The 24,174-nt window shown below is 37.5% G+C and overlaps 1 protein-coding gene across 2 annotated transcripts; it reads right to left on the reverse strand.

The window, feature by feature from the left end:
- Window positions 1-368: 368 nt before the first annotated feature.
- Window positions 369-24,038, reverse strand: rtn1b (reticulon 1b). 2 transcript variants are annotated; one of them, XM_079474590.1, is made up of 9 exons: window positions 23,632-24,038; window positions 16,507-17,229; window positions 15,381-16,175; window positions 2,893-3,100; window positions 2,609-2,747; window positions 2,245-2,314; window positions 2,122-2,168; window positions 1,919-1,977; window positions 369-1,303 (listed from the first exon to the last, which is right to left on the reverse strand). In XM_079474590.1, exons 1-9 carry the CDS (start codon window positions 23,840-23,842, stop codon window positions 1,261-1,263), a joined length of 2,295 nt encoding a protein of 764 aa, XP_079330716.1. In that variant the 5' UTR covers window positions 23,843-24,038; the 3' UTR covers window positions 369-1,260. The 2 variants fall into 2 exon arrangements, with proteins under 2 accessions (XP_079330716.1, XP_079330717.1); XM_079474591.1 differs by lacking the exons at window positions 15,381-16,175; window positions 16,507-17,229; window positions 23,632-24,038 and adding an exon at window positions 10,176-10,391 and having other exon boundaries at window positions 375-1,303.
- Window positions 24,039-24,174: the final 136 nt, after the last annotated feature.

Below are 24,174 nucleotides of genomic sequence, written 5' to 3' on the forward strand. Positions count from 1 at the left end.
TAACTGCCCGTCCCACCTGTTCCTGGATTGGACATGTAGGATTTAGACATGCACAGGTACACTGGGCACAACCAGCAGTGCCCACTGACAGATGGCGGTCTCCTTCTTCCAAAAGGGCCTCAAGATGAATTAAAAATATGTAAAATAAGAAAAAAAAAAGAATTTATTTAAGCTAAGAGACCTCAAGAAACTAAAAAATATTTACTTAAATCTTGAAATATATCAATTAAAAATAAATATTTAATATTTACATGTATTAAAACAAGATATTTTTTAGTATTTGGCTAATTTCATAACAAAACATCAATTAAATAATATGATAAACATTATGATAAAATGATTCTTCCATTTAAATGAAGCTCGGGAGTCGAGATACATTTAAGAACATTTATTTTCGCATTCTTTTTTTTAGTACATCTTAAGTGCAAATAGTTAAGAGTCAATGGCTAACAGAATGAGCAACACGTGACTATAACACAAAGATTGACAGACTCTACCTGGCAATCCCTCACTGAAGCTTCCATCTCCTCACTCTCTGTTTTGTATCATTTACGAAACAAATCATCAATGACTGCACCTAAAAACATGAATCTGTAGCTCCTTTTATCAGTCCTACGAAGAAAGAAACAAAATGCTACGAGCGAGCCGACCAATCTAATTCGAACATTGGCTAAATAGTTGCGTGTGTGCCTTACGTTACAATACCATGTACCTCAGCAGATTCATGCGTCTAGCTGACAGTGACGATTATATTAGTCACGTTTAGTGATGAAAGAGGAAAAGCCCCACCAACGCCAAAAGCTTTTTTCCAAAAAGAGGTCACGGGAGAGCAGTAAAGCTGGAGAGATCTTTCACCCAATAAAACTAAAAACATCTTTCAGCACAGCTGAGAAAGCACAGAAAATGAAAGGTAAAACTTCAACAGCATTGAGACTCTTGACTTCATGCACTTGAGCAAAATGAGCAACACAAAAAAATTCACATCTAGTCCGGATTTGAATTACATGTTTCAGGGTTACATTGACAATTCATCAATTTGCCGTACTTCCCACTATCTCAATTTGAGTGACAGCACTCTTTGCTTTTTTCCTAATTTTGTATGGTTATAAGGCGAGGATGGGACTTCTCCTGCACAGCTTGGCCGTTGCTCTAGACGTCACAATGTGTACAAAGTAGAACTATGTTCCAGTGATGTTTATGTGTGTGTATGTGTGAATATGTGTGGACAAAGAGGAACCCTTGATCATCATTCAGCTCCCACTACTCAGCCTTTCGTTTGGCCCCAGGAATCTTCTCCTGGATCCTGTACAAAGTAAATGTCCACAAATTAGACACATACAGTATGCATCGAATATAAATGTTAACATGCTCAGACATTAGAAGTTAGATATATTATCAGAAACACCTTTGTTTTTGATTTTGTGTACTAACAATGTTTAACAATTCACTATTTATTCTATGGTGAAAATGATTCCTTGCTCACATCTTACACACCCTAAAAAGACAGAGTAGAACCTTTATAGAAAAAAATCAATACTTAATATTTTTTTTATTTCTCTTTTTGTTTAGATTAGTATTGTAAACCATTTTGCAAGACGTAACAACACAGTTCTTTATAAATTTATAAAACAATTAAAAGATAATGTTAGAACAAAATTTAAATGTTAAACAAACATATTTAAGACTTAAATATATACTGTATGCGATAATAATAAAGGAAATAAAATAAAACATACTGTTTGTAAAAATAAATGTCATTGGATCTGGATCAGCCAAACCAATACATTTAAACACAGAGAGCAAAAAAAGCAAGAATTAAAATTATAAAGGCTTGGAGGAAAGTTCACAAAACCTTTTTATAACCTTTAACAAAAGGTTTAAACCAGATAATCTCAAAACATGCTTAGAGGGTCCTTACTTTGCCACCACAGAGTTGACATTGGTCCTTATTAGGTCCAGATACTGATCAATTTGTGCCTGTAGAGAATGAGAGAAACAGACAGTGAAAGTGAGAGGGATGAGAGTGGAATTTAAATAGTGAGCATGTGAAAAACAAATGCATACATTGTAGTCTGGGTAAGAGATGACCCTGTAGTCATGGTAACAAAGAATTCCACTGACCTGGTATTTCTCGTAGACCACAGGCATGGAGAACATGGAGAACACCACTAAAGCAAGAAATAAAAAAAGACTGAATAAAATTGCTAAATTGCAAAACAAATTTAATTCAAAGTATGTGCTCACCCATAATAAGAAGAGTGAGTCCATTGAACAGTGCACCCACATAGGTCAGCAACCACATCAGCACTGCAAACTTGGGTCAAAAAACAAAGTCAGCATTTAGAACACCGATATGCACAACATATACGGGTATCAAATGATTTGTGATGGATTTTGGACCTGTACACTGACATATGGCAAGAGAAACACTGCATGATTCATTAGTTGTTAACTACTAAGACATCCTCATTTTACAGATGTTTCCTGTATTTTTGAAACTTGAAAACTAGATTTTTTGGCATCTGTTTTTTCTACTGGATTGTATCACAGTGCAATGTAAATAACTGATTATACAATTTTAAATAAATAAAATTAAATAAAAGGTCACCTTTAGTGAGTCCACCAAATCCTGAACCAGGAACAGTCTGCGTAGTTCTTTCAGTGTGCTGTTGATATAGTACTGGACTTTGTCTGCATACTTCTGCATCTGATCATGGGACAGTGACATCTCCACATCCAGATATGTTCTGCATGAGGGATTTAGGGAATAATGTATTTAAAAACATAGTAATAACATAGTAATTACAAAGTAACAACAGTAATAATATGAATAATATTTCTATTTTAATAAATGAACACACATGCACACACACAAACATACAGTTGTCTTACTTGAAGGGATGGCCCTCATCTGTCTTCTGCACAGCTTGCAGCACAGACTTGTAGACTCTGAAGCTGATGGTTGCAGAGAGAGAAGCCAGGGCAAGATATGCCACCACACTGACTACGCTGAACTGAGTCAGGGAGAAAAGCAACAGCAGTACACTGCCAAACACCAGCCCACTCTGCTTAAGGTCCCGCCAGTACAGCAACTCCATCGCTGGGTGGAGAGAAAAAGAGAAAGAGGGTAAGTTATAGAAACGGAAAATTAGGAGTGGACTGTCTCATGCACACACAGGGATGGGGGGGGGGGTTAAAGGTACACAGCAAATCTAATATTCTTGATCGATTCTGTTGGATCCGGTAATCAACACTTACTGCATGATGTCACATACAATGACCTAACAATTGCTGAATCACATTAGTGCTGAGTCAGACATTATATAATTAAAAAAGATTACACAAACATCTCAGAAAATATAGCTGGGTTTAACCTGCAGAACACAGAAGCAATAGATGCTGTCCCTGTGGCCTTTCTGCCCACATGCTCAGAAACTATTCTGGCCAAATGACAGCATGGTGACCATGGCAACATTCTGGAACCAGGTGCACAAATGTGGAACATTTTGGTGCCACTATTCATATGGTATATAATGAGGTCTATCATTAAATCTCCAAAATGACAGTAGTGTTATACGTAATTGTGTCTCAAGCATAATGTCCAAATGTATACATAATAAATTTTTAACAGATTCAAAGGAGCCTAATGACGTGGAATGATTTAAAGAAGTATGTCTACAATACAGTAATAACTATAAAAAGCAGCTCATTAAAAAAAGGGAGTGAACAAACATAAAAAATAAAATAAAAACATTCTACAGTGAAAAAAAAACATATTTTTACAGACTTTTTCAGTTTTTCCACATATTATCTAAGTGTTTTTTTACATTAACTGTAAAATTACAGAACAAGACCATACATTCTCAAGAAAAACGGGAAATATGTCATTTTACAGGGAAAATTATTTTTCTGGCACCCCATGCTCCCAAAAAATTCCCATTTTTACAGGATTGTTTACGGTGTATCAGAGGTTTTAAATAATTTATCTAATAGAGACATTTTGTCAGGTTTAAATTTTTACTTTGAGTTTGAGTTATGTTAATGATGTCACTTCCTGTTGTAGTCCCGTCCATGTTCATTTGTAGTCTTTTATTTTCCCCCATCCTAACTGTGTTAGGACTCTGTCCTTCCTGTCTCGAGCTTTCAAGCTCCCTGGGCAGAGTCATGACATTGCCACGTCTTTCGGGTTTCTGTTGTGTTATGTGTGGAGACATGTGGCTTTATGTGGTTACGTGATGCCACGTGTCTTCCTGTTATGTCTCTCAGCCCCACCCTCCTATCTCCTGTAATTTCATTAGGGTTTCATTCCCATCGTCTGTTTTGTAATTCACCTCGTTAGAGTTTCATTCCCATCAGCTGTCACCACTCTCCCCATGTAATCACTCCTCGTTAGTGTCTCCCTTTATATGGTCTCAGTTTCTCTCTGTTCAGTGTTGGTGCATTGTCTTTATCTTTTGTCTGATGTTGGTGTTTGTATCAACGCTCACGGTAGTATCCCCTGTTTCTCGTCTTTTTGGACTACCCTGTTTCCTGTTTCGGTTTTGTGAAGTGTTTTGTTTCTAGTGTTTGTTTTCTAGTGTGTTTTTGTTCTTGTTTTTCCCCATTGCGGGTGTTTTATTTAATAAAGTTTTTTGTTAACCCTTCGTCTTCCTGCATCTGGGTTCTGTCCTAAGCCATTTCGTGACAAACTGTGTCAAGATGTTCACTGTTGTGTTCATCATTAATTATTGAGTGCTATCTTTTCTGTTCATGTTTTGTTCTGCACTTAGGGCCACAGCTGTTTTATTATTATTGTATTAAATACAACTTGCAATATAAATAATAAACAGAGAATGAAAGATACAATTTCCCATCATTTATGACATGTTTCCTCACCATTGGCAAGTTTTTACAGCTTTCCATGTATTTACTGTAATATAGTGAGGAGGGAATTTTATATATTTTATGGTCGTTTCATGGGATGCGCACGTGCCTGACCAGTTGACTTCCAGTTTGTATTTGGCTAGTATCTAATAATATAACTATTTATTTAATTTAATTTATGTTAATATTAATTTGTATTATATTTAACTGTATTATAATTGTATTAAATTAGCGATTTGTTGAATTTTGTTGTATGTTCATTTTATTAAATAAACAATTTGTTGAATGGGTCCTGTGGTTCGGACGCATTTAAAAAAACCATAAGGTACATTGACATCGAGCAGTTGCGCTTGGTATCGGAGTCTAAATTCAAAATATCAGAGAAACAAGTTTAGCCTAGTAACAGTTTTTCTACAGGCACTCAATTTTTGTGAATGTATACTGGAAGTTCAGCTGGGTCACAAAATGTGCATGCAAAGTAACTTTTGTTTATGTTGTTAAGATGAAACAGTCTATAGAAGAAAATATTCCGGGGGACATACATTTTTTGTGAAAATGATCAATATTGAAACGTTTTAATACTGCTAGCAGGGAAAATGCATCTTTCATGTTGACTTCATTTTTTGTTCTGGATTCTTAATGTTCCATGGAATGTATTGCTCTTTTATTTAACAAAACCAACAAATCTGCATATAAATAATGCATTTGTGTGCCGTTTCTATTTCACTTAAACTGTTGTCTCTTACCGTACCTGCGTTTACATAACCACACTTTCTGTTTTTTTAAGCCTTATAGTGTACATTTGTGCTTATGAATCACATTTAGAATAATACACAGAACCAAACCAATTAAATCTAAAATAATTTCTGTGTACTTCCTGCGTTCTATGCAGTTGCATACAGTATTATCGACCCACTGTTGCATATGAATTGAGTTGCACCACACCCATTCCCAAGCTCGTCCCTCTGGTCTTTGTTTTCTGATGTGTTTAGAATGGTGCAACGTAGAGGTTCAACTCTAGAGATAAGAAATCAAGCGGATTGATGAATGATGAAGCTAGATAATAGCGGATAATGGACCACATACAGCTGCAGTTTGCTATCATCGCAGACATGTATCTGTACTACGTGGAGCTTCATTGTCTAGACAGATTTCTGTGATCATTTCCTCAGATGGGGGTCCGTCACACCCGGCAGCTTGAGGAAGCTAAAAACTAACTAACTAGTGTTATTTTAGGCTGTGACACAAATAAAGGCTGGATCAGGAAAAGCATCATAGACCCACAATTGCATCACCTATGTGCGCATATACTCGCTGGATCTTTGTGTGTGTTATGAAGGTGTGGTTAACACCCCATTATGCAAGACCACTGATGTGCAAAATATATAATTCATAGGTTCTATATATCTTAAGCTCATATTAGTCAATGATCAATATTCATACACCTTAACAGAATACACATGCGGAATGACAAACAGATGCTTTCATTAAACAAAGCACTATAAAATGTCATTTTAATTTACATTTAAGTAAAAATCAACACACAAATGCACAATGTCCACAATGTCATCTGCTTCCAGCCGTTCTTGCACTGACACAGGCGTGTTTATGGGGTCATTATGGTGAGGTTCGAATAAAATGTTTCGGGGTAAAGTTGGCAGTTGAGCTCTGAGCTGAAGGGAGCACCGTCGCCACGGAAACTGGAGAGATGGGCGCAGTGGAGTGAGCAGTGATGCAGTTGCCATAGCGATGGAGATTGCCCCCCCTTTCCCCGCCACCCACCCTTTCAGCACAAGCTGCCTGCCAAAGTAATAAGGTGCTGATGAAACGATGGGGGAGGGGGAATAGGAGCTAACGCTGGAAACAGAAACATAAAGCAAAGACCCTCTAATGCTGACAGTGCCGTGCCTCTCGTTCACATACTGTAAGACCTTTGCTTTACGCAAAGCTGAAAGATAGACAACAGTGAACAATAATCTTGTCCTTGGGGCAGCCAAATATAGCTATCACGATGCAACTGGCAACATGGATACACACAGAACCCAAATAAAAAGCGCATTCAGAAACACACATTTTTATGATCATCAAACCCTAAAATGGAAATGTAATGATCTATATCAAGTCTCAATGTGTGGGATCCAAACAAACCCACATAAACTAACAAATCATCCAAGTATGACATATAGTATATAAAGTACAGAGACATGAAGAACTTGATTTATGGTTTATGTAAGCATATAAATCAAACCAAACCTAAACTGAATAGCTCTGTTCTTGACGTCAGTGGTTCAAACTCTTAAAACAAAGAGATCGCTTCAGTCAGTCTATGACTAACATTACACGGGTAGTCGGGATGACAACAACTTTGGCGAGATACAAGGCGATTCCACAGATATACACAAGGCTAGATGAATTTCTCAGCTAGTAATAATGAAAGCTCTTTCAGAGCAATGTCACATGCTGTATCATCACAAAATGGCAAACAAGAGTAGCCTCCAGATATAACATAAAAATAACAATTCAGTGGGCCTTGTAATATAGTGAAATTATACATGTTATGGATGCCAAAAGAAGACGTACAAAGTGAGAGACGTGACAAGTCAGAACTAATTAATGGCTGTTTTTAATCACTCCTCTAGTACAGATCGGGGTCTTATATGCATAAGTATATAGGTCAAACTCGTGTATGATGTGATAGTGCTATAGGTTGGATATCTGGGTAGTAAAGTGAGCTATCAAGGCAAATGAAATGTATTTGTGTAATTTGCATGGTTTTCATGACTTAATTTGCATGGTTATCATGATTGTGCCCAACTGTTTAGCTGTAATATAATTCAACACCCACAGTTTTAGACTACACAGAAGATGTATTTTATTGATATTTTGAATTATCATTTATTTGTACATTTTACGCTTTCGTGTTCATTTAAATTACATTTAGCAATGTGCTTTTGTCCTTATGTATTTAAAAAAAAATTAAGGTTGCTATTTACCTTTAATTCATTTCATATTTTTGTATTTATTAATTTTGTCAATTCATTATTTATTCATTTAATAATTATTCAGTTGTAATAATTTTTGTTTCTCATCTTAAAATTATTTCAGTTTATTAAGCAATTTTGCTTTAACATTTTTGAATATTTAGTCCGATATTTCATTTTATTTTATTTTAAGTAACATTAATGTTTTCATACCTTTAGTTTTATTCAATTTAATGAACCTGCAAAGACACAAACAGTAAATGCCAATGCCTTCTATGTAGTCGGTTTCACCGGACACGTGCCTGAGCCAAAGTTAACTTCTAGTCTGTGTAATATAACAATTTAATTTATATAAAAATGTATTTATTTTAATATTTTACTTTATACGTATTGTATTCAATTCAATTCAAATAAAACTACAGTTATTTATTATTTGCGGAGGTCTACTGGAAGATACATTTGGGCCACTGTTGTTGCTGCTGAAACCGTCTAAAGCATACTTGACATGACATTTTGCTATGCATATTCTGAGTGCACTGTGATCATGGTGATAAATCCCCAATAAACTCTCTAAAACCCTGTTTTTGTAATTCTGCATAGTAAGTGGGAGAAAGGGGATGACAACTCAAAACAGTATCTTTATAGTGACACCTTCTGTAGCACAAGTGCACGTGGCTACTAAATAGGATGTTCTGCATCATTTTAAAATGTGAGCTGTGCTAACCCCCGCTAACACTTCTCATTCCCTCTTTGGAATATCACTGGTGAAGAGAAGAACTGGTAGTGATCATTTTGGCCTGTTAACAAATGACCATCAAGACAGTAACAGTGCCAACATGGCAACCCGCAGAACAGTTTTGACCAAACTGCATAATTGACACAAGACTCTGAGGAGAAACCGAAACTGCTGATGTAATAAAAGCTAGCACCTATGCAGCAGTTTGACTTTATAGTTGGTACATTGAAAATCAATACCTTGAGGACGCAGGTATTAGCAATCCCAAGCCAACAGGCATGAGTTTAGACAGAAATGACAATAATTGTGTTTGCACCCAAGGTGTATATTCAAGAAAGATCTTCAAGTCTGTTTTAATTTATTTAATGGCTTGGTGTTTTAGTGCTAACAGAGCAATTTAACAGAAACCGCAAACACAGTTTTCTTTCGATGAGGCACTAAATTCAAGATCCTGATCAAGTTGAAGGGCCCGAATGACCAATCAGGTGTGTGTTAAATAAATAACAATGAAATAAAATCTGATGTAAATTGATACACAACTGCTGACAGAATTAACTATGAAACGCTTTACAGTCAGTCGGAGGGGATGCTGCATACTAAAATAGAGCATTAGTCCCATTTCTTACTCACTGAATAAACACATCCAAATTCACCTATATAGCCAGCCTTAAAAATTAAAAAGATCAAATGCATGAAACATTTTTGAGAGACAGGCAAAAGGCCCAGATAAATTCTACTAATAGACCTATTTGTGGTTATATGCCCCGAAGAGACAGATGTTCAACATGCTCACATATAAATAGCCGGTACCAGAAACACTTTTTCTAGTTTTCCTTTCCCTGCAAGAGTTTTATAACATGATGCTCTAGATTTTTTTAATAGCTCTCGAGCTTTATAGGATTATAGTTAATAAATGCTTGCTATTGATATTTCAATATTATTACATAGCGTATACACAAATAAACAGTCATGAAGATGCTGCGACTGTTAGCTAATTAATAAAATGGGCCGCAGAGGTCAACAATTAGAGAAGCATCACAGATGTGCTGAACAGCCACACCCTACCACACCTGTCTCCATCTCTTTCTTCTTTTTGTTTTCTATGGCCTACAGTATACAACAAACAAGCAATTCACAAAATTCATTGAAAGAGACTGAGCATTTGATAGATCGTTGTATGGATCTACCCCCATCCAAATGAACAACTGACCTGAAAAATAGGTACTCATGCATATCATTGCCTAATGATTTGATTCCATCATACCCACAGTCGGCGAATTCAGGATGGATCCCCCCAATATAAACAGGAGGGGGAGAAAAGAAGGGTGTGCCCAGCTGTCTAAAACCCCCCATGCGGCCGGCTGATCGTTGGCCAACGATGGCGGCCGCCTCGATAAAAAACATGTATGTGTCCATGCAATCTCACATGCACCTGCATCCGTTTTAAGCGTTCCCCACACGCTAAACATACAAAAAATGTAACCCCACTACATTCCTTTCACCATCATCCTCCCAAAATAGAACATGCACTTCGTTCCACCCATCTTGCATCCCCCCCCAATATCCATCCCTCTCTCCGCACACACTCACAGTACCCTGGCCTTTCCAGCTGCTCCAGAAACCTTCCATCTTGGTTGAGTCTGCGGCTGCCATGGTGCTGGCCTGCATGCTAGGCTGGGGTAAGGGGAAAGACTGCGAATGGCTTTCTGCTAATGCTACTGCCGCTCTGCTGTTGGCTCCGTCTCTATCGTTTCCCTCTCTCTCTCTCTTTCTCTCTCGCTCACTGGCTCACACCATCGCATGAATGACCCATAGGAGGAGGAGACAGTGAGGAGGGGAGGCAGGGATGGAGAACGGAAGGACTGGGATACATAATGATGCTGCTGCCCACTGGTGGAGGAAGGGAGAGGGCAGACAACAAGGAGATGGGCAAACGGTAATGACTGATAGATTTGAAAGCAAATCAGAAGGGATGCTAAATTAAATTGAGTCATTTTTACAATAAAATTGTGTTCAGTGGGACACAAGAGATTTTTGAGAATTTGTGTTCATACATTTATTATTAAAGTGAATAAATGCGTTTACTAACATTCTGCCTATTGTCATAAAAATTTTCAAAGAACATAAGGATGAAGGAATGGGTTAAATAATTGAATAATCGTGTGTGTGTGTGTGTGTGTGTGTGTGTGTGTGTGAGCCGGGCGTGCATGGAGGATACCAAGAGGTATGGAGAATGACTCAGCTTTCTCAGTTAAAACAGGGAACACTTGCAAGGAAGCGTCAGTCCTGTGTGCCTATTGATTCAATTGATCTTGTAGATAATCTAAAATAATAAACCTAAAATAATAGCTGTAATTTAATGCCTAGTACACAACAAATAAATTATGTCAAAAGCAAATACATCCCCATGTTATCAACATTCTTATGCATTGAAAAGAGCTTCATATGTGAATGTTGGAAGACAAAGCCATAAGTCACTGCCCTTTTTATTTTTATCGGAATGTCACCTTGATAGTGTATGAGCAAAATGTATGTATAACACCCTTTCTTTACTGCACTTGAGCGGGGCCATGACAATTGAAACCATTAAAGGCATATTTCACCCACAAATGTCACCTATCATCATTTACTCGCCTTCGAGTTGTTCCAAATCTACTGTATATACATTTCTTTGTACTGATGAACACAAAGAAAGATATTTGGAAGAATGCCTGTTATAACCAAACAGATTCTGCCCCCCATTGATTCCCATAGTAGGAAAAATGTATAAACATTTTTGTTCTGTTGAATACAAAAGAAGACGTTTTGAAGAATGTAGTTTTCTGGGGCACTTTTGACAAGCATTGCATTTTTTCTTACTACAGTAATCGGGGGGGGGGGGGGCAAAATCTGTCTGTTATAAGCTTTCTTCCAAATATTTCTCAGTTCATCAGAACAACTCGAAAGGTTTAAATTAATTGTCAGAGGTTGAGTAAATTATGTCAGAATTTTCATTTTTGGGTGAAGTATCCCTTTAAGAACAAGGTCTTTGTCACATCACATCCAGTTGGGACAGAATTTCTGTTTATAATGGGTTTTATAGGCTTTTGTCAAATCGCATTGCGCCGCTTTCATGCGGTGCACTCAAAAAAACTATTCATGTGGTTTATAGAGTTATATTAAACTAATAATTTTTTTTAAAATCATTTAACTGATTTCTTCAGTGGGACTTGTCTTTGGGTGCATTTATGGACACTGTAAAACTTACTGTAGATTTGATTAATACTTAATATTTTCATATCAGTAAATTTTTATTTTAGTTAGACTTTAATTTAGTTAAAATAAAAACACTTTGACTTTTGAGATTCAAAATGAGCAAGAAGAGACACTGCAAAAAAAAGACATTCTTCCAAAGCATTCTTGTTTTGTTTTCTATTTAAAACTTCTTAAATTACGATACATCTACAAGAAAAGTGATATTTAGTCTTGTTTTATGAAACAAAATATCAGAACTATGTAAGCTCACATTTTAAACAAAATTGTATATGAAATCTACAGTAAGTTACTGGAAACTTGCTGCAAAACTCAGTGTAAGATCTAAAATCACCTCATTTACAAAATAAGTCACAAGGATGTGTTACACAGGAAAACGTAACAATTAATGTTACAATTCCTTTTTGTTAGTGACCATCATACCCTTTTTAAAGGATGGACTTGCTTACTGATATTATCCATGAGCCTTTGAATGGTTTAAAATCTCAGTCAGCGATATAAAAATGCCTAATCATGGTTTCTGGTTTAGTGCAATGTGGTAACAGATGGCAATGAGACACTTCAGTGCACACTGAACCTCCAACATGATTCCATATGTCAGGTGATACTGTAGAAAACTGTAAACTGTAGCCAGTCAAAAGCAGTCACAGCTGGAAGAAGCCACAGAAATAAAGATTCCAAATGAAATTCTTGCATGATGACTTCAGCACATTTGAAGGACTGGTACTCGCTCTCTGTTTTCTAAGAATGTCTAAGCACTGCAGTGCCGTCCAAATATAACCCTGTATACCTCCTGTCTGACTCCAATACCCTGCTGAATAATAAGGGATTTGGGGAGGGACAAGATGACAAGAACATGTTCAAATACGATAAGCAATGGAAATCCCACATGTTGAGCATCGTGCACTTATCATCTTAAAGCTAAACTCTGTGAACTGTATATGTCTGTGGATGAAGACATCAAAGCAAATTAATCCTCAGGTGAAACATGGGCCAGACTTGTATTCAATTAATCAAATCAGTTAGTAGCCGCTTTTAATTGCATTGGAACATTTATTTGTTCCAATGAACACAGAGAAAGATATTTGGAAGAATGTTAGCAATTTTCAGTTCTGGGACATCATCCACTTCCATAGATAGACTCTGCAAAACGAGCATTGATATGATCTACATAACATTAGACATAAATAAAGGCGTAGATAAAGCCCTCTGTCGAAGGACTAATGCAATGACATCTATCTTCAATGTTTATATGTGCTGGTACACCAGCCATCACATTTCTAGAGGCTTCGATGAGATGCTGAGCTCAAGAGAGGAGGGGGCACGTCAAACACAGACACTCATTCGCAGAGCTCCACAGATACAGATAGAGACAAAATGGGTGTTCACTACAGGCAACAGAAAACCTGGGGTGTTTTTACAAAGTGTATGAAAGGAAAAACATGTTAATTCAGTATTGCACATACATTTTTATTCTGTCTCAGAGTGATGCAATATAACACGAATTTGACTATTGGAGTTATACATTAACATTAGTAGTCTAAAGCATTAACAGCTGTCTGACAGCTACATGTAATTATACTCCTTCTGTACTGCGACTATATCAACACAAGATGGCAGTGTTAATACAGACTGGAACAGACTGAAACTGGCCCGGGTTTCCGGAACCTCCGTATGCCGTTCTTAAGAATATGTTGCTATATTTAAGGTATAACTTAATGACTGGCGTTAAGATGGTTTCGGGAAACCCAGCCCAGAACCATATAAAGATGTTTACTCTTTTAAGGTGAGTCCAGCCCACAGCTGATGCATTATTAAATGCTGTTTGTGCAGTGCAAACATCCCATACCAAACAAATGCAGATCTAATCCCATATCTATAACACGCCAAAATCACAAATCGTCTATTTATTTGGCTAACAAAAGCATCAAATTATGAAGGACATGACTCAAAATTAACCAATAGAAATGCGAGAATTGGTCATGTGACCCACTGCTAACTCATCAGGTTCTTCTTACAGCAGGCAAGCACATGCTGCAGTGCCATCATTTCTCCAGTGAAGAGTGAACCTTTTAGGTGTTTAAAGAAATATATTTTATATTTTAGTCAGAATTCTATATTAAATGGTTTATGCAGTTGGTTAGGAGCAATTTTGTGAAATAAGGATATGTTGTAAAAACATGCTTTTAAAACATACTGATTGTTCAAATAGTTTAAGTAGACAACTGTTTCATCACATCCTTTAGATGGTTAGAGACAATAATTTAAACAAAACTCTAAGTGTGGAAATGTACAAAAGAATAGGTCCACATAAACAGAGCAAAACAGCCAGATTTGACATATTTATAGTTTATACAGTATCTCTCACTTTCCACTGGGATGGTTTCCCATCACTGAAAGGCAGAGATCAATGAAAATGCTTTTCATAAATCTGTAGCTTTGACAGGTCAGCCAGCTCTTTCTTAATAGTTTGTTCTCTGCTTCACACAATCTATTTCCTGAGGTCTACTGAGAGCTGAAGACATAAACAGCAGATGCAGACTGCAGTCAGGTATAAAATAAAAACAGCTGCAGGCCTAAAATGCAGGAGATTTCTGAAGTTTTGGTCATAATATAGCGGGCTTCTACCTATTGTGCATAATCTTCTTCTATGAGAGGATGAGCTGAATAAATCCCATTAGCCGAGCATGTGTTTGTGTGTTCTCAAGTATCACAGAACCTTGTGTCCTCATCTTTACTGCACTTATACATTCTCATAATTGTTTAATCCCTTTGTAACCCCATGTGAGTATTAAATCAATGTGCTAGAACAGAAATAAATTTACCACATTAAATTAGCCTGCCTTTATGTAATATTAGGAGAATATTGAATGTCAATACATGATATGAGCTGGCCTGTGCATGCCTGGTTTTGAAACCGACGGGCTGATTCTAAAGGGCCTTTAAAATGTGCTTTTCCTGTTATTAAAGCCAAAGGGAGTTTCCAAACTGAGAGAAGCCATCAAAGTCATCATCCAGTTCTCTTTAAAGGTCCAATTTGTAATTTTTGTGGAGGATCTATTGAAAGAAATGCTATTTTAATATACATGACTATGTCTTCAGAGGTGTAAAAGGCCTTAAATACTGAAGCGTTATGTTTTTTTTTTACCTGAGAATGAGCTATTTCTATCTACATACACGTGGGCACCCTTACATGGAACTCATCGTGTTGTTTCTACAGAAGCCCTTAATAGACAAACTGCTCTTTCATAAATCTGTTATCTCCTTCTGCAAAAACGTGACATCATCTTGGAGATGTGAGAACCGCAGTAGATCTTCGCAAAGGGTGGGGTGGAGTTAGCCATTGGTTGCAATTCGTAACCTCATCGCCAGATGCCGTTAAATTTCATACACTAGACTTTTAAGAAAAGTATAGCGAGACTAGATGTTTACTAAGCCTGTCCTACTTAAAACAGGTACTTAACCCACCAAATCCATGCAACTGTCGACAAGAAGCCTGGTAGGGACAACAAGCTCTTAAAAACAGAACTATAAGTAAATGCATTTACCTTTCTCCCTGGTTAGACCCTGGACGATGGCGGGTGGTGCTGTCTGTCTTTCTGAGCCCCTGCGGCCTTGACTGGATCGTCTCCTCTCTCCTCTGGGCACCTCGCCAATAGGATGTTCCACCTTAAGCTCTGGCAGGCCCGGACTAGGGACTGGGGTTGTGCTGACCTTGGGCTTCTCTTCAGTGGTGGGTGTCTTTTCATTAGGAGCACAGGTTGGAATCGGAACAGTCGGAGAAAGAGTGGGAGTCACATGGTGTGCTGTGGTTGAAGAAGGGATTGTGGGGTTTTTGACCGGCTGTACAGAGTCATGGCTCAATCTCTTGGGACTTTCTTCCCCACAGGACTCCAGAGCCAGTTCACTGTCCAGTTCTGCCTCACGCTCCTCCCTCAAGATGCTGTACTGCATTGCAGGACCAGAGGCAGTCGCAGGAGCCGTAACAGGAGCAGAAGACAGGACGGATGGTACTGTGGACGCCGGAGTGATATTTGGCTTCTTACTGAAGCTCATGTAGTCAGAGGTAGGAGGTTGTGGAATAGGCTCCTCATATACTAGCTCAATCTCAGAGTCGCCAGATTCTGTACCGCTACCCTCAACATCCTGGGAATGAGGAGGGATGGTGGGGGAGCTGGAGGGTTTTGTGGGGGAGACCTTCACCTCTGTGGGGGATCTGTCTTGCTTGAAGGTGGGCTGAGATGCTGAGATGAGGGATGCTTGAGATTTGTCTGGTGTAGAGAAACTTATTAATTTAGTTTCAAAAGCCTGGATGTTAGGATCTGATGGAGAGTCAGATTCTTCTATAAAAATACAGACAGAAGATGAAAGAGAAAGATAAGAGTTTTGCAAGGGGTAAGGTGTCCCATGGCCGTCTGCTCTCCCTAAATCACCTTCCCAAACTTCTGTCTCTTAATAGTAAATTGATCTTCGAAACAGCTTATTTCACAATGCAATCTTCAGTCACAATTTACACTTACAATTGAACCTCAAACATTTGATCTGTAAGTCGAAATACATTGTATGAATGTTTGGCAGGTACTAAAGTTTTCAGTTCACATGTAAAGCTACCACTGGAACAGGACTATCTAGCATACCATTAAACTAAAGTGCTTTTGTGTGGGTTATGCCTACCTGTCAGAGGTGGAGTAGATGACTCCGGGCTGTCGTCCTCTGCTTCTGAAAGAGTGACAGTGGGCACTCCCTCAAGTCCCAGACTCAGGATACTCTCTTTCTCTGAAACTGTAACTGTCGGACTATGCTGGACTGTGGTGGGCGATACAGATGTAGGAGGAGTTTCGCACAGGGTTATTTTAACCGGGCTGGCACTGCTACCTGTACCCGGAGAGCGATACGGCTGATAATCGGACAATTCTTCATCGGAAGGTTCCTCCACATATGCAAAGGTATGAGAGTCTTGAACTGCAGCAGAACCGAGCTCTTCCACATCCACTTCAACAGGGGATGGGCTCTTCTCAAACATGGTATACTGGGTGGGCTCTGAGAGATCACTCATCCTCCAGTCCTCCAGGGGGCGGTGTGAGCTAAGGGAGTCCTCTTTACTGGTGATGTCCATGTAATTGTAAGACAAGTCAAAAGTTTTTTCAGAGTCATGTGTCTTGTGGGAGCTGTCACTCAAGTCTCCAGTGGAAGTTATTTCGATGCCGGAGTCTGAGGTCAACAGGAGGGAATGAGAGCCGGAGATTTCATCAGTATGTGGTTTTTGAGTTTCCTCAGCTCTGCCCATGTTGCCAGAAAAATAGGAGGTCTCTTCTTGTGAGGCATAACTTTGATCAGACAAGAGGGAGGTGTATAGGTCATCAGTGGATGTCTTTTGGAAGTTACATTCAGATCTATCTGTATGGGAGGATGACGGGAGAGGGTGACATTAGTTAGGTACAGTATATATTTTTATAATTATGTTAACATTATTTTAACATTATAAACTAATCTAAAGAAACAATGCTAATATAATATTTTCCTCTAAAATTATGTGATCTTCCTGAATACATTCAAAAGAAAACTGCTTCTTCAATGTTGAATTTATATTTTTAAGAGAGAGATGACATAGACTCTTTTACACATTTATCCACAACCCACTTGTAGCGAGGTAGGCTGGACGAGAGCCGGGATGCGAGGCACACCGGTCTCGTATCACGGAGGAGATTGGGGAGCATAAGAGGACGAGCGACCGGACCGTCAGTGAGAGAGGACCAGGCCCGTACATTTGTTATGGTTTGTGTGTGTCGCCGGCAGTCGCCCGTGAGGGGGAGTTTTATTCCTCTCACAAGTTTACCTGGTCTGCAGTTAAGAATTTTCTGAAAAAATCAGTGCAAGTGTTTGACCTCTATCTGTTTCTGTAATGTCAGTGACACACACTGTCCACATGCCATACATTTTTTGTGAATTTGTGCAATTATGTTAGCAATGACAATCTCACTTTGTCCAAAACCTAGTTGTTACATACGGTGTACACACTATATGTTTTTTGAGACATCCTATGTGTATTTGTGCTCAGGTTGCCACTGTGCTCAAGTGTCCTTCAAAGTGCTCAAGTGGGGCATGACAGTGATCACTGCCCTTATCAGCAGTGAATGACAACACAATCCTGATCTTATATGTCAAATAGTCCTTCCCATCACACTGGCTTCCTCGCTTTCTGTCCTCCTCTCTACTATTGTGCCTATTTTTGGCTGATGGCAGTTTTTCGGCTCAATTTCTATCTGCAGGTCGACTGCAGTGGTTCCCACCAGGGCTGGAGAAGCTTAAGCACGCACACACGCATGCACAAACACACACTGTGAATTTTTGTGTTTGTGGAAGCATTCTAAATATTAATTTTTAAAAAAATGTAATACTGTACGTAGTTTGAGGTTTTATGACCCAGCAGTTGTCAGATGTAGTGGTCAGATATCTGTATTCACTGTTTCAAGGTCGGTTACTGCTGAAAGTTCTTATGGAAAAGTAAAAAAGAAAACATCCATAGAAAACACTGTAAATCAAACAAGTACATTATGTAAAACGCATCCTTGAGGAAGTGTAAATTTAAATTTAAATACTTCCTCTTCAAGAATATTTATGCAAATTTTAAGTAAATTTATTTTAGGGGATTCAAATAAATGTATCAGTTGCTAATTCTATTATGGTTCTGACCAAATGTTAGTACTCATTCTCTATTAAATATGTTATCCTACTATTTTTCGTTATCTCATACTGTATTATGCTCATTAACAAGCTCAATGTTTTAATTTGGGGGTTTAAAAAAAGATCATTTTTGACAACAGGTGTTCTTTAACAATAATAACTGTGGATAATGACACGATTTATGTAAATCACTTCGCTAACCTCACCCCACTCCATCTGAAAGCATGTTCCTCTATCTCCCTGCCCTACATTCACTGGGCAAACCTGCTCCACTGAGACTTTATTTTTAACCATCAGTGGCTGAAAAATGTCTGGTTTTATGGGAATAAGTGCACAGAATCACCTGCATGGACCACGCACAACACAACACATCACATCTCATTCGTTCTATAGGAATTCCAACAACCTACACCAAACCTTGACCACCAACTGATACTACAACTATAGGATTGATTCTCTTACATTGTAATTGGTTTACTGAACATGAACATATCATCAGCTTTGTTTTAGGAACATCACAGTAGGGTCTCGGCCTGTATCACAAACTCACACAAGTATTCATTCTCACAAAATCTCCAGCTCACACATCATCACCCTTAACATTCAACCAGTGCGCAAGCCATGAGTCATCCTCTCAAAAAGTGTCATAGCCAGAGCACATGGTGGATGTAAGTGTTGATCTTTCCTTTTGCATAGGCCTTCATATCAGAAATGTGCTTCACCAGCACTAGGGATGATATAAAAACCACTCCTGGAGCAAGTGGGCTGCCAAGCCTTTCAATCTTTTAATACTAACTTTATATGAGGGATGTCCTTGAACATATTCATCAAAGACCTCCCAGATGAATACAAAAAATTTGGTTATTTAATAGCATGGCACTCTGGGGATTGAATTTGTTTTCAATCTGGTAATATTTTGTTTACTATACCAATATATTGGCTCAAAGAAGTGTGTGTCTGTATGTAAATGTGTGTTAGGGCCCTTGCTCTATTGTTGGCAAATGTGCTGAAATTCAGAGTAAATAAAAAATATAGGCATGACAAATTTTGCACATACCTTTCTGAGAGAGGAAAGAAAGTAATAAATAAACAAAGAAATGACTGTAACAACAGAATATAATGTAACAGGTCAATACATTGTAAGCACTGGACTATTGATAAATGGTGGCATTTGATAACTATGACATCAAGACGAAGTCTTGTTTTAAAAGACTCATGGGAAAAGCTGATACGGGTTTTGAGTATCAAGTTTCTAATTTCTAATTGTAAACATCCTTGCCACTAAATTACTGTGCACTCTCTCCATTTACATTACATGAAATCACACACATATTATGAGCAAAAAAATTTTTAGAATGAAGACTTATTTAAGGGTTAGTTCACCTCAAAATACAAAAACTGTCATCATTTACCCACCCTTAGATTGGTTCAAACCTATATTCATTTCTTTGTTCTGCTAAACACAAAGGAAGAATGTCAGTAACCAAACAGATCTCAACCCCTATTGAATACCATAGTATTTACTTTCCCTATAATGGCAGTAAATGGGTGAGGAGACCTGTTTGGTTACTGACGGTCTTCCAAATATCTTGCCTTGTGTTTGGGAGAACAAATACATTTAGAAAAAGGTTTGAACAACCTGAGGAGTAAATGATGACAGAATTGTCAGTTTTTGGTGAACTACCCCTTTAAAGACTTTACACACTAACAAATGCTGTCGTAATCCATCTCGCTTTTAACTCACAACTTCATTCTTTTTAAACAAGAAACTAATTTCTTGTTTTCTGATCCTATTGGCTTTAGTTAGATCAGTGCATTGTGGCGACTTCCTTCCTGCAGTCTGTGTTATTTTCCGCTCAGCGTCAGGACCATCTTCACAGGAAAACACTGATGAAGCAATACTGCCTTTCGGAACTCAAAGGGATTCGGAGGAAAAGCGTGACAGGAGATGAAGAGATTATCAGAGCTTTACGGTAACACGCTCTAGGCTAATTTCATATTCACTTCAGAGAGAAATTTGGCATTTAGGATGGGCGTTATTTAAGACATTCAATAACTTTGCTGTGCAGTAAGAAGATCTAAATAATGATCAGAATAGAGAGGCTGGATATGATGTGTCTCTAATAGGGTATTGGCACATAAAGTGCTAAGTGTCGACATATGGAGACCGTAAAATAGATATTTAAAGTAGATTATTATTATTAAAGTAAATTTTATTGCAGGGCATTATTCATGTACGTTTGATTATTCACATTCTTGCATTGTACACAGTATAAACAGCTGCAGAAAAAAATAACATACCATTTTTCTCATTGTAAAATCTAATCTAGCCTACAAGTGTTTATGTAAAAATAAATGTTTTGTTTTATTCTATGAACTACTAACTATATCTTTACCAAATTTCAAATAAATGTATTGTTTCTATTTGCATTTATGTGCAGAAAAGGTAAACTGGAGAAACAGGTCAGAAAAAAGATGCTCTGTATTTGTCTGACCTCAAATACTGTTCATATTCACTTTTAAGCAATTCAACAGCAATATGTCTACATGTATTTAGGAAAAGTTCGAAAATATTTTGTTTTATGCTAACCTCGATTTTTATTAAAGTTTTCATGTGTCCTGACATTCTGTCAGTCCTTCACATTGCTGATGGATGACTCCGTGTCACTCCTAAGGTTTGAATTTAACAAACATTATTATTGGACTGGAATAATACGTCTAGAAATGCTGATTTTGAAATGAAAATTTGGAGTGGTCTCTCAAATTTTACTCCCCTGTATATAATGTAATGTATTACAACTACTTTATTGGGTGGTTATCAAGACATTTATTAAAAGAAAAACATAAAAAAGATTTTTCATCATATTTGTCTGATGTCAATGTGACATTCTGCAAACAAAAACTCACTCTTATTTTGTGCATAGCTCATGAAAAGCATGAGGATTTTAACATACATTTCAGTTTCCCTGAGTCACTGAGGAACAAAAGGCTCTCTAAGACATTAAAATCAACTTCCTGCATAATATAATGTACACAATTCAAAAGCTTTCTAATAGCCGAACATGTGTATAAGTACTGTGTAAGAAAAGCACTTTGAGGAGTCTGTCCAATACATAACCTAAATATACCACTAGACCTAAATGTCTGAACATTTTTTTGAAAATGGTTTTATGGAATAAATGTGATTGCCTTGAATTTTTTGTTGACCTTGAAAGTTTTTATTCTTTTTTACCAGTTTATTTAACTTCTAACTGTAATGAACTTTTGACATGTTTGTGTTTATTCTAGGTTTAAATGAAAAATATGTTTGCACTCAACTGTATGTACATTTTACTCATAATCTTGTTCCTTTGCACCCATGTCATATTTGTCCATAAACAAAGACTGTAGTCAGATTGAACCAAAGGTTATTGCTCACTTTTGTCCACTATATTATTCATGCACACATGGATGGCTTTATTTCAATGAATCAGTGGAGTCATTACAAACACACCCATTTGACTCATAGAATAGATTACTTCTATTGCTCAACTGTTCTATTTTACAAATTAAAGTATGTACTGTAAGTAGCTATATAATATTTTCTTAAAAAATATTTAAACCTACCTAATGTAGATTGAATTATCGATCAAACAATAGAACGATACGCTTATCAAGATGTGAGTTTTTGATTCAGAACCGTACGATCTGTGGGGATTCTTGTGGTCACAGCAGGATATCGTCATATCACATCTGACACTGCATCCATATAGCTGTGGGGTCTCAGCATGAAGACAATATCCAATTACCAAGCATCTGATGGTTAACTAATGTTGTATTAGCAAATATTGTGTATGCTTCAAAGATGAGTCACTATAATATAGTTTTTGCCATGATATATGGGGCTCAACTATGAAAATATTTGACATTTTTCACTTTGCATGGCCCTAATTTGGTTAGATGATACTAATAAATTAAGAATTATGTTACTGTATATAGTGTCATACGGTACGCCAAATAAATGTACACTATACTTACTTTTACTGTATACAATTACTGAGGCGCCAGAAATAAAGCCGTTTTTGCCCAAATATTTGATAATATTTTTAACAGTACATTGCTGTAAAGTTTTTGAACATTAAACGATGTTAAATCTGTAGAAAATAACAGAAAAATTCTGTAAAATTATCTTTTACTATTCTTTTCCTATCTATTTACTATTACAGTGTATCCAAGCCTTTGTTTCTGTCCAATTGTAAAGATTAATTTTAGACTGGGGTTTAATTGAAATGGATCACTGAAATAAAATGACAAACATGTCTGGGTCTGCCTTGGTCTTCCTCTGTTACTATACCACCATCACAGCTCTCACGTTACATAGAATTTCGATCTACGCCTATGAGATGTTTGAATGTAAATGTAAATTATTGATTTCTATGCGGTAAGTGATTTCTAAAGGTTACTGTAAAGTGCCATGTTCTCAGAAACAGCCGGGGTACAATGGATTATATAATTTATCAAAAAGTTAGCAGAGGAAACGAGAAATATATATTGAAATTTAAAAAATCCAACAATATATTTAAGATGTATTCAATAAAATGATGCATTATATCAGTTATACCTTTACCTGAAATTTCTATCATTCTAAAACACAAAATGTAACTCTAAAAGAGCAGTGGCTGGATGCTATTATGACCCATACAACAGTATAAAGTTATATCAAACAAACAGGCTGTGGATATGGATCACTGACCACATTAGCTTGTCACGTTTGAAGGACTATGATAACTTAACTTTGTTTGTTGCATTCTGTACAACAACATTTAAAATCAACCCCTTATTTATAATGAAATTCAAATTATTCTTGTTTGTATCCTACTATTATCCATAAATGCAAAACAACAAGACATGACAAAGTGAATAGATGATATTCGACTGAAGTAATGTGCGGGTTAAACTTAAATAAAGTCAAATCAATATTTATAAAACCTCTGTAACAAAGCACTTCAACAGCAGACAGCCAGTCAGTAAGCCAAGGTAACACGTAAACTAAAAACAAGGCCCCGTTCGAAACACTAAGAGGTCTGACGCAGCTGTGCATACATGTATACAAAGTACACGGGATGCCCGCATTACCTGTGGAGGCAGTTTCCATGACAACAGGGAGCGGTTGCCGGGCGCTTTCGGGATGGCTGAAGAACTCCTTCTCTTCACTTGAATCGTCCTCCACGTCTCTCATATGCCGCTGCTCTTCCAAGTCATCACGCCCGGCCGTGGTGCTCGCAAAGCGATCAGTCTCTTCAGGATAGTCCTCGCACCAACCTCCCGCCTCTGGTTTCACAGACATTGCTGAGGGTTCTTTGTGCGATGCTTTTCAAAGGAGACGCGGTCACACCGGCAGAATAAAAGCGGTCTGGAGACTGTTGTGAGGCTGTAAACTGTGTGAAGAGGTTTTGGGCAGGCCGAGCTCTCCGGCAGGGACTCACGCTTGTGAAAATGGCTTGTTTAGTTGAGTGCTTCCGAGCTGACGTCACCATGTCAAGGGCTCATAGTGGGCAGGCGGCGGCATTTAAAACACACACGTATTAACTTAAGAGCTTGAAAGGAATAATATAAACTTCCAACATCTAAAAGTGTTTCTGTTGGAGTGAGTTAAATAAGGAAGCATACTTAGCCTAC

Source organism: Barbatula barbatula, assembly GCF_947034865.1.
Source record: "Barbatula barbatula genome assembly, chromosome: 15".
Classification (NCBI taxonomy): domain Eukaryota; kingdom Metazoa; phylum Chordata; class Actinopteri; order Cypriniformes; family Nemacheilidae; genus Barbatula; species Barbatula barbatula.

Coding starts and splice junctions, on each gene's coding strand:
- rtn1b (XM_079474590.1), bottom strand. CDS start 23,842: ATGTCTGTGAAACCAGAGGCGGGAGGTTGGTGCGAGGACTATCCTGAA. Junction 2,315..2,608: donor ATTTGGTGGACTCACTAAAG/GTGACCTTTTAT, acceptor TTTTGACCCAAG/TTTGCAGTGCTGATGTGGTT. Junction 1,978..2,121: donor TGGTCTACGAGAAATACCAG/GTCAGTGGAATT, acceptor CATTCTCTACAG/GCACAAATTGATCAGTATCT.